The sequence below is a fragment of the Euphorbia lathyris genome, chromosome 5, assembly GCF_963576675.1.
Source record: "Euphorbia lathyris chromosome 5, ddEupLath1.1, whole genome shotgun sequence".
NCBI classification, from domain to species: domain Eukaryota; kingdom Viridiplantae; phylum Streptophyta; class Magnoliopsida; order Malpighiales; family Euphorbiaceae; genus Euphorbia; species Euphorbia lathyris.
In genome coordinates, this window is record NC_088914.1 from 33,195,219 (window position 1) to 33,205,856 (window position 10,638).

Below are 10,638 nucleotides of genomic sequence, written 5' to 3' on the forward strand. Positions count from 1 at the left end.
GAAGATGAATCAACCTCTGTGAACGGATGTCCCAACGGTCCAAACTGCCTAGTTCGATGAGTCTTTTCGAAACTGAACTCGAGAGCTGCCACTTTCCCTGACAAACCTTGATTGATTCGCACTCTTAGGTACTTCAAAGACTCCCAAAGATCTTGAAATGATTTTCTCTCTTTTTGGAAGAAACCAGGGGATTGAGTTGATTTGAAAGAATCCACCCAATACTGATCCAGAAGGCCGGTCTGATTAATTATTATCTATATTCCTCAACTGATACTTGATCGTCATTATGTGAGAATCCCCTTTCTTTTGAAATGGAGTCTAACTCTCCTTCAAGTTCACTTCCATTAAAGATACCGCTCTACTAAAGTGAAATCCGCCCCTTTTAATTCATAAGGATGAGCAGAGCGAAGTCGTGTTGTCAATGGATTTCCTTTCGCTAGAAAAGCAGGATGGGGGAGCTGTAGAATGACTTTCCCTGGCTGAGGCACTCCTCGATGAGTGAATTGAGTGAGTTGGTTTGCCTGTGCTTCAATCAGATCTGAACCAATGGCAACGGCAAGTGCTAGCCTAAATCAATATTATGTTTTTCTTTCAGCTCGATCAGGGTTTCAAAGAAAGAAGATTACTACTTAGTTAGATATAGAAATCGAATGCTACTCGGTAACTCACTTCTATCCTTTTCTTTTGTATCAATGAATGAAAAGATTGGAAATGCAATGGAAACTGTAGAATACCTGCCTCATCAAGCAATTTCTTTCCGCGGAACTGAAGAAGAGCTTCTTGGCGTAAAAGACTTGTTTGTTGGCAGATGCCGTTGACTAAGATCTTGCTGACAAGGCCTTTCTTTCAGAACCTCTCCCAACGGTTGAGCTAGGCTCACTAACTTCGGAAAGGGCAACTATACAAGGAAAACTAAACTGCCTAAGCCTATATATAGTTTATACCATTCGGAATACTCCCGCATGCAATTATTCCCTAAGAGATTATGGCATGCTTTTCTCGCGAATAAAGATAAAGTCTTACGTACAAGGTAGCCAGAGTTCCTACCTTTCCAGTATTTAGTAGACGACGAAATGGGCGGTGCAAAAGGAGAAGAGGAGAAGTCTTTCCGACGAACAGCTGGTTTCGCTCGTTGCTTAAAATCCAGCTTAAAATCAATATATAATGTATCTCACTCAAACCTGTGAATAACCCTGTAACTCAAACTCATCTTGAGGCTCCGACCTAAATGGGAAGAGAGGTTGCTTCTCAACTACTAAAAAAGAGGCACTCCGGGGAAGGGGCCAAGACAACAGAACAGGTTACTATCCAAGAAATAGCTTTTCTGAAGATCGTATTGATACCTCGACATGTTGAAACGGCTGTTTTTCGGTAATGAAGTCGTTTTCCCTTCCTAGAGGTGCATATATCTTTCTGGGTCAACTCAACCTACAAGGGCTAGAAATGGAGAGGATGAAGCAAAGCAGCGGCAAGAGCTATAATACATCTATATGCTATTCCCAATCTAATGGTGCTATAAACCAAGATCTCTTCGTCAGGATCGCCTGAAGAAAGCCAAGAGGAAGCCTAAGCAAGTGAAACTCTCCCGAATAGGAGAAGAAGGCCCCTGGCGAGTGTACCCGATTATTAAATGTAGAAGCTGAATCCTAGAATCCGCATGGTATCCGCCAACTTCAAACAAGAAGGAAAGCCAAGGGCAAGGGAGTTCGCTCCGCTCCGTCCCATGGTTCAATACCCAGAACTACCAAATGAAAGAGACAGCCTGGCATGCGCCATTAAAAAGAGAAGCATCTCAGCGGAAAAAGGAGGTGTTGTGCTTTATGAGTGGAATCCGCGGGAAGAAGCGTACGAAAAGGTATCTAACCTCCAGGGCAAAGTCTTGTTATCAACGGATTTCTTCTTCCCCTCGCTAGCCGATCCCAGGACTTCCTTAAATGAGTGTTGACTACTCTCTTCTTTCGCCAACGACAACGGGCTATAAAATTAGAAGAATTTAATTGATGTGATGATACCAATAGATGAGAAAGACTACTTAGGTGCATAGCCACTCCTCTTTGGAAGCTTAGGCCGTAGTTTTGGCAGAAATAGGAACTGCTACGCCTCCTGCACTTGTTGCTGGCATAAGTCACCACTCGGTTTCAGATCCAAGGGATTCCTCTTCTGAACAAAAATAGCAACGGCAGGTATTATCGATAGGAGAACTTTTGAGAGTGAGAACTTCGGGCTTTTTTCTTCCAGTTCTTCCAATTCTCCTTCGCCCGGTGGAGCTGCCGCAACGGCAGATCCTGATCCCCCTTCCTTCATTCCTTGGTACAAGCAGAATGCCCGATCGGATCAAATAGAGGATGAGGCTACCTACTAAGATAGAGTAAGGGTTCCAACCCACGTACATACACATGCCATAAAGGGGACACCGGCCGGCCCAGCCCTGCTGCTTGGTTGTATCGCCCCGTACACCTCTTTTAACTAACTAAAAGCTTGGGCTTCTTTTTAAAAAGCTTGCTTCTCTTTCCTTTTCTTGAAATATCTTTCAGTCAGGTCAGACATTCGCATCTTCTTCTACTAAATACCCAGAATCCTACCTCTATCCATAAGAATGGAAAGGTTTTCTAGTCGTACGTCTATTGATACGAGGGGCTGCTCTACTCTTCTATTGGTTTAGTGCGAAGGGCTGCCCTACATTCCTATTGGCACGAGGCAGTAGCCGCCATTACCCGTTTTGGCCGATAAGTCGATTAAGATATCCCATAAGCAAATGAACTACCCTCTACAAGCAGCCAAAACAAAAAAAGACTGCGCTAACAGCCTCTCGCCGGGAACTTTTGTGAAAGAGATGAACGAAGAGTCCCTGTCCTTGTCCTTATGTAGAGGCTTCTAATCTAAGGTACCGGAGCCCCAGGAGATAAGAGTTTACAAGTGTTGGATTCTGAAACAAGAGCATTCTAAACTTCTCTGTCTATCGCTCCTTCCTTTATTCTTCTTTCTGTTTATTTTGATTGATTGAACGTAATTTCTAATAGTTAAGCTAATGTGCTATCTTCACGATCTCTATATGAATCTATTCTAGGTTCCATTAGACTGCAATTTTCGCTTCTTTCCTTCTTTATATTTGCGCAAGGACGAACTATGCTTCACCAATAGTAGCTCGGATCGGGAATTCCTTCTTTTTTCTTTCTGCCGGCGAGGACTTTTCCCTATAGGTTCGTAGCCCGGCAATCTACGACTTTACTTTAACTAGAGGCTAGCTTCGCCAAAAGCATACTCTTTTATGACTAATATTATCGTACTCAAGGTTTTGATTCTTCAGTCCATCCGTTCAAGTGGCCATTCCATCACTTCTGCAACCTCAGCTTTAACAAAACAGTAGCAGTTAAGGATTGGATGGAATAAAGCTGGTTTCGGTAACTCACAACAAGCGCGTTCCCTTCGTCCTCAATGTGCATCCACAGCTTACTCGAGTGCTTGAAATTCCATTCGGTTGAAGGCACTGGCTGGCGCTTTATCGATGGAAGGACAAAAACCGGATCCCCGATCTGGCGGATCATTCCCTCTAACAAGCTAAACAAGAGTCCCGGAATCAGGAGCGATAGATTCATCCCTTTCTTTCTCACAGTCGTGGCTTCCTCTGCCGAACCATGGGAATTACGGGGTGAAAGCTCAACATAAAGAGTCTTTCACATGTGTCAAGAATAGGGTAGGGTATCCGGGGTCAGAAGGCCAATGAGCATGTTTGATAGCTTCAGAGAGACCCCCGGAAGCAGGGGCAGTAACAAACAACAGGCGGAGGAATTATGACGGCAGTAGTCAGGGAAAAGCGGAGCCTAATGTTGATACTATCCATGAGCTGCACAAATTCCCTTTGTGAAAGGCTCAAAAGTCGACTGAGTTAGGCGAGAATTGTCTCAAGATTGAAAGATTTACTTAGGGGAATTAGGATTAGTTTTGAGGTGGGTACCATGGAAGAGGTAGGTTATCCCTGAAAGAGGGACTCGGATCAGAATAGAGAATAGAAGCTGAGAGCAAGGTTGTAGTCTTGGCTTATTCTTCCTTTATCTTTATGGAGACAGGAATAACATACTTGGATCACGAATTCATAGATGGACAACCTCTAGAAATTTAATGCAGCCACGCATCACTGATCGGGACAATGAGCAATTACTGCGACCACTGACAAAACATGAATTCAAGAAAGCTTTATTTGATATGCATCCTGATAAGGCTCCAGAACCTGATGGATTTAATCCAGGTTTTTATCAAAAATTCTGGTTGGAGATGATATTTTCATTGCTGGGTCAACATGGTTTGATCAAGGTATGTTCCCCTCTGAGCTTAATAATACTATCATTATTCTCATTCTAAAGTGTGAGAATCCTGTTATTATGACTGAACTTCGTCCAATAGCACTGTGTAATGTTATACTCAGAATTTTCTCCAAAGTCTTAGCAAATAGATTGAAAATGCTTTTGCCTCGGATTATCTCTGAAAATCAATCTGCTTTTATTAAAGGGAGGTCTATTCATGACAACGTTTTGATTGCTTTTGAACTTATTCATAGCATTAACAATAATGTTGCTAAGAAAGCAGGTAGTGTGGCACTAAAAGTTGATATGAGTAAAGCATATGACAGAGTGGATTGGAATTATCTAAGAGAATTGATGCTAAAGTTGGGTTTTGCAGATAAATGGGTTAATTTGATAATGCATTGTGTATCTTCTGTGCAATATATGGTTAGAATAAATGATCAATTGGTTGGTCCTGTTTGCCCAAAAAGAGGACTCCGCCAAGGTGATCCACTATCACCATACTTATTTCTGCTTTGTGTTGAAGGGTTGACGTCATTATTGAAGGCAGCTGAGAATAGGGGGTTACTGCATGGTTGCCGAGTTAAGCGAGGGGCGCCTACGATTTCACATTTGCTCTTTGATGATTATGCATTCTTGTTTTGTCAGGCTACCATATCTGAAAGTAGAGTCTTAAAAAAATTACTTAGATTATATGAATTAGCTTCGGGGCAAGCTATAAATTTTCAAAAATCTGGAATCATGTTCAGTAGAAATATGGCAAATGACCTGGCTATGGGAATTTCTAGCATTTTGGGTATTTTTAGTTCGTTGAATACGGGAAGATATCTGGGTCTTCCATCGTTGGTGGGTAGAACGAAACGAGCAATCTTTGCACACTTCAGAGACAGGTTATGGCAGCGGCTACAGCGCTGGAGAGGAAAAGGAATATCAAAAGCTGGTAAGGCTACACTTATTCGAGCAGCAGGGCAAGCCATCCCAATCTATTTCATGAGTGTATTCCTGCTCCCTATATCAACGGTGGAGGAATTACAGCGAATGATGAATTCGTTTTGGTGGGGTAATAAAAAGTCAGGTGAGAGAGGACTGACTTGGATGGCATGGGAAAGATTGTGTGCTCCAAAATTGTTGGGAGGACTGAGTTTCCGAAATTTCACTGCCTTTAATCTTGCTATATTGGGAAAACAGGGATGGCAGTTATTTACCAATCCATCTTCGCTTGTTAGTAGAGTTTTCAAAGCTAAATATTATCCATGTGGGGATTTTATGGGGGCCTCATTGGGGCATTCACCAAGCTTTATATGGCGAAGTATCTATAGTTCTCAACTAATCATTAAAAAAGGAATCAGATGGAAAATTGGAAATGGTCAATCAATAAATGTGTGGAGTGAGAGATGGTTGCGTGATGAGGAGGATGGCTATATACGAACCCTTATGGTGGAAGGGTTGGATTATTTGAAAGTCAATGATTTGTTTATCCATAATTCCAGGGATTGGGATGAGGAGCTGTTGGAGGAAATTTTCGAGCATAGAGATATTACAGAAATTCATAAACTTTCTGTTGGTACTTCGACTAGTGAGGATCGGTTAATATGGAAATCCCATTCTCCAGGATATTACACAGTGAAAAGTGCTTACCGACTGGCTACAACACTGGAAGTAGGAGAGATATTTCATGTTTAGGGAGCTTGGAAAAAATTGTGGTATGCTGAAATTCCACACAAGGTCCGACATTTTGGCTGGCAACTAGCCCGCAATTGTCTCCCAACACGTGTGAATCTCCAAATACGCGGGCTACATGTATGTAGTACTTGTGTGATATGTAATGAACCTTGGGAGGATGGATGACATCTTTTTATTGAATGTACAGGAGCAATAAGAGTGTGGCAGAAGGTGGGACTTCTGGATCGAAATAATGCGGAGGTGGTGGTGGCTGAGAACTTGACAGCATGGTTTCATAATATGATTAGAGCAGCATCGGAACAAATTGTGAAAACATTTTTGATGCACCTCTGGAGTTTATGGCAGGCTAGAAATACTCGTCTTTGGCAGTATGAGATTCGTACAACAGATCAAATAGTGGCTCAAGCTTGCACTGTACTTAATGATTGGTCAGAAGCAAATGCCTTGAGAAATCGGACTGGTATGGGAGAACAACAAATCATAAATACAGTAGCAGGAAATATTTCATCTATTAGTTGTACGGCTTGGCACCTGCCTTCGGAAGGATTTCTCTCGTGTTGTGTTGATGCTGCATGTTTTAACGCCGATGGTCGTGCAGGGATGGGAGCAGTAGTACGAGATGCACATGGGCAGTTTGTAATTGGGAGATGTGCGGGTCTATTATGTTGTCCGACAACACAAGAATGTGAGGCTGAAGCTCTATTACAGGCTATGCAATGGCTAGAAACTGATGGAATAAGGAATGTGGTTTTCGAATCTGATGCTAAACAAGTGATTGATGCAATAAATTCTACTTCTGTTGATGATTCTGAATTTGGGGATAGAATTATTCAAATACGGTCGATTCTAACATCAAATGACTCTTACTCAGTCAAATGGATACGGCGGCAAGCGAATGAGATGGCACATGTGTTAGCACAGTCTTCTCGTTTATCCACTTACCCTTCTTTTTTTTAATTTATTACCGAATTCTGTTTCTGATTTATTGTTACAATTTTGCCATGATCTGGCTCATTAATGCCTTGTTTTTTTTATTAAAAAAAAACAATGCAAATTTCGTGTTCTAAGTGTTTCACATACTTTCACTTAGTTTTTGCTATTTAAATTTTATTAGTACTACATATTTCTATATCTTGTTTTATTTTTTTTATTAATCACGTGTAACAATTTGTTTCTTTATTAGTTCTTTAATCTCTTTATTTTCTTATTTCCCAACTTGTTCCTTTCCGATTTCCAATTTTGTTTTCCTTTCTCTTTGCATTATTTTACAATTAATTGACATTTTAATTCTCCTCTTATTCCGCATTTCTCTTTTATTTTGTTGATTGTTAATGGCGTTGGCTTTTACCACATATAAAAGTGTGTCTTTTACAAGTGAATTGTGAATATACATTTCCTTGATGCTACTAACGATTAACAAAGATATGATTCAATGTAATTAACTCTTACTTTAAAAGTTACCATCGTGAAATCGAGCGTTTGATGTGAATTACCTGTTCTCAAAGTTACTTCGGGTAGGTTAGAAAATAACAGTTAAATTTTCTTTAATTAACTAGTTTAAGTTAGAATTTATGTGTTCAATTCCCCAACGGAGTTGCTATTGTGAGCGGTCGGACCTCGCACCCTGCGATATTACTTCTGAGGGATAATAAGCGTGACATCTATAAATCTTGCTTACTTTTGGGAGAGCCCAATATCTGCACAATGTAGTTTGGTGTTGGACTCGTGAAGAATAGTATCACATAGTTCGATACAATTGAACACATTGAAACACTTGGTTTCTAAAAGATAGAGTCATCATCTGATTCCAACAAACCGCAAAATTCGGTAAAGTTGGTTCCAAGGAACAACTTCATATTCCAGAGACCATGTTCATGGACAATCACCTTAGTGGGTGATATTTCCTGTAATTTCTCCGTCGATTTACAGTCAAATATAGTCTATATTGCTAACACAGCGTACAAATATGCTTATGAGCTTTTTTAAGATATAAGTTATTCTTTTAATATGCGTTTTATTCAAGATAGTTTTGAAACCCTTTTCATCGAAAACAGTTCATAATGTAATTCAAACAAATTGGAAAATATTCTTTTTTTTAATCTAAATGTTAATACCATAAAATATATTTCAAAAGAGTCTCATAATACACAACAAGATTAACAACCAAGAAAGATAGAGTGAGAGATTCGTATGCCCCTCAGTGCATTTTGCATTACCATTGGAGAGTATCTCCAGTATCTGGTGTGGATCAGTCCCGCTCTTGATTGCTTCAAATCTCTTGTGGATTTAGTAATCTCTAACGTTTGCGTCTCGGATGAGAATGAAATTCCTTTGGATGGATTTCTCGAATTTCTCTCCCTAGAATATCTCAGAACTTTCTTTATCTAACTTTCTACTTTTTCTTTCTTTTCGTTTTTGTTTTTTTCTTTTTCTTTTTCTCACTTTCTCACACTAAAAACTTCAATAAAACATCCTTCCATCCAAAATGGGCTCCTATAGACACACTTATGGGCTGGCCACGACCAGCATATTGGGCAATTGGCGATCGTCCGCCCCCTGGAGACTGTTTTTTAAGGCAGACTCCACAGGACACAGTCACGATCCATTTTTTGTCCGCATCTCGACACCCAGGGTCATGACAAACTCAATGAAATGATTCTATAACTTCTATGATACTACGTGTTTTGAGTTTTTAGCCATTTTGAACCTTTTGAGGCTCAGTTTTTCAATAACTCGAGCGTTTCCATCGATCGTATGCACTTCAAAACATACCCAATGCTTTTTTCTTTATCAGGTACGTTGCTTACATGACCAAGACCGTAAAGTCGTACTCACAAATAATATCAACCGTCCTCATCCCCGTTTCAACTTCGGGAGAAAAATATCTCACCCCATCTCCAAATATTTTAGAGATCACACATCCCTGTCGGTTCAGATCCCCGTGGGTTTGTTCCACCTCACCAATGGATGAAGTGTAATTTTACGTGTTTTGCTAACTCTACCCGTATTAGAATCGGGTGTGCTCTAAAAGATGAAAGTGGAAGGTTCCAGCATGCTCTTCCTAGTCTTCTCAATGCGTTCACTTTTGAAGTTTTGGGTTTTCGAGAATCACTTAGTTGACTTAAATACCTCAATATTAATAAGCTTCTTTTGTTTTTTTTAGACGGATTCCTAATCAAGTGTTCAAGGCTTCCATAACAATAGTTATGTTAGATACTTATACTGAAATCCCATTAGATGATTGAAGTCTTTATTAGATCCTTTTCTATATTTTCATGCATCTTTCATTAAAACATCAGCCGAACATTCATTCATGTTGAGAATGTAGGCTAACAATACATTATAAATATATAATTACATATGAACTAGTAATCATAGAAACAAAATATGGCAGTTTTGGATTTGCAAATGTCTTTCCCAAACAACAAGCAGATATACATTGGCATATAAGAAAAAAAAAAAAAAAGAGGAAAGTCTACTTGACAAAGTAAGGAAGGTTAAGACCATAAAGAAGGAAATAAGCCCAAATGACACCTGAAATTCCACCAAAAAAGAATCCACCAGTGAATTTAGACCAACCATCAGCAGTTTGCAACTGATCAGCCTGCTTCTTCCTGCCTGTCAATGTCAAACTTGGTGCAGTTGATGCTTCTCCTTCACCGAATGATGATACTCCATACATTGTCAAGCATATGCTTAGTATCACTACTAAACCACCTGCTGCAAATGACCCTGCTGCTCCTGCATACTCTGTGTTCCTCAATGGCCCTGCTTTCACGAACGGGCCTACGAGTAGGAACCCGTGGGCTAGACCGATTTCAATCCCTCGGAGAAGTGGGCTCACTGCTGTTCTGTATGCAGGTAAGTTTGATAGGTACCATGCTATTAATGGGCTTGATGTTACTGGTGTCTCTAGGCTTCCAATAAATGGGTCACCATTGATTGGTTGAACCACTTGGTATGTTGGCTGCATACATTGTTATTGTCATCATGATCAAATTACTCAAACCATTAGCATTTAACACTACAGCTAAGTTTATTGACTCTAGTTTTTTCAATGGATCTTCAACTTGGAACTAATTCTAACATGATAACACCATTTACAAAGATACAATCTAATTGACACGATTATCATTTTTCTAATAACTCGAAATCGTGAAGTCTATTATAAACTTGTGAAGCAGTGAGTGAATAAGAATGAAAAGATTAAAAAAACGAACCTTATCAGATTGAATGGCCTTGACAGAGAAGGAAGAAGACCTCTTAGAAGGAGAGAGTCTAAACGGGGAACCAGAAATGCCCTTAGGAACAGCAAGTCCTTTTGTTAGAGAAGAAGAGGCAAAGCTGCTCTTGAGCTGGCTGGCCATTGCTGAAGCAGTAGCTGCCATTTTTCTTTTTCAATTCTGTTGTGTTCAAATAAATTCTGGAGTATGGTTAAGTCTTACAAATATAAGGATATAGGATTTTCTGAAAGTATCTATTGCTTAAAAACATGTGGTTGTCGTTGATGAGGTGTCAATGTTGTGTGATTTTCATTGGATGAACTCTTATCCTCACCTTATCCCTATTATTTTCTTTCACGATAATTTATAGGCCTATATCACCATTACATTTATAGGTCGATTCTATATTTATTTTTTATTGGCAAAAAAAA

At 39.9% G+C, this 10,638-nt stretch overlaps 1 protein-coding gene across 1 annotated transcript; it reads right to left on the minus strand.

The window, feature by feature from the left end:
- Positions 1–9,361: 9,361 nt before the first annotated feature.
- LOC136230980 (photosystem I reaction center subunit XI, chloroplastic) lies at positions 9,362–10,421 on the minus strand. The gene is made up of 2 exons (XM_066020205.1): positions 10,205–10,421; positions 9,362–9,951 (listed from the first exon to the last, which is right to left on the minus strand). Exons 1-2 carry the CDS (start codon positions 10,370–10,372, stop codon positions 9,460–9,462), a joined length of 660 nt encoding a protein of 219 aa, XP_065876277.1. The 5' UTR covers positions 10,373–10,421; the 3' UTR covers positions 9,362–9,459.
- Positions 10,422–10,638: the final 217 nt, after the last annotated feature.

Coding starts and splice junctions, on each gene's coding strand:
- LOC136230980 (XM_066020205.1), bottom strand. CDS start 10,372: ATGGCAGCTACTGCTTCAGCAATGGCCAGCCAGCTCAAGAGCAGCTTT. Junction 9,952..10,204: donor AGGCCATTCAATCTGATAAG/GTTCGTTTTTTT, acceptor CAATGTATGCAG/CCAACATACCAAGTGGTTCA.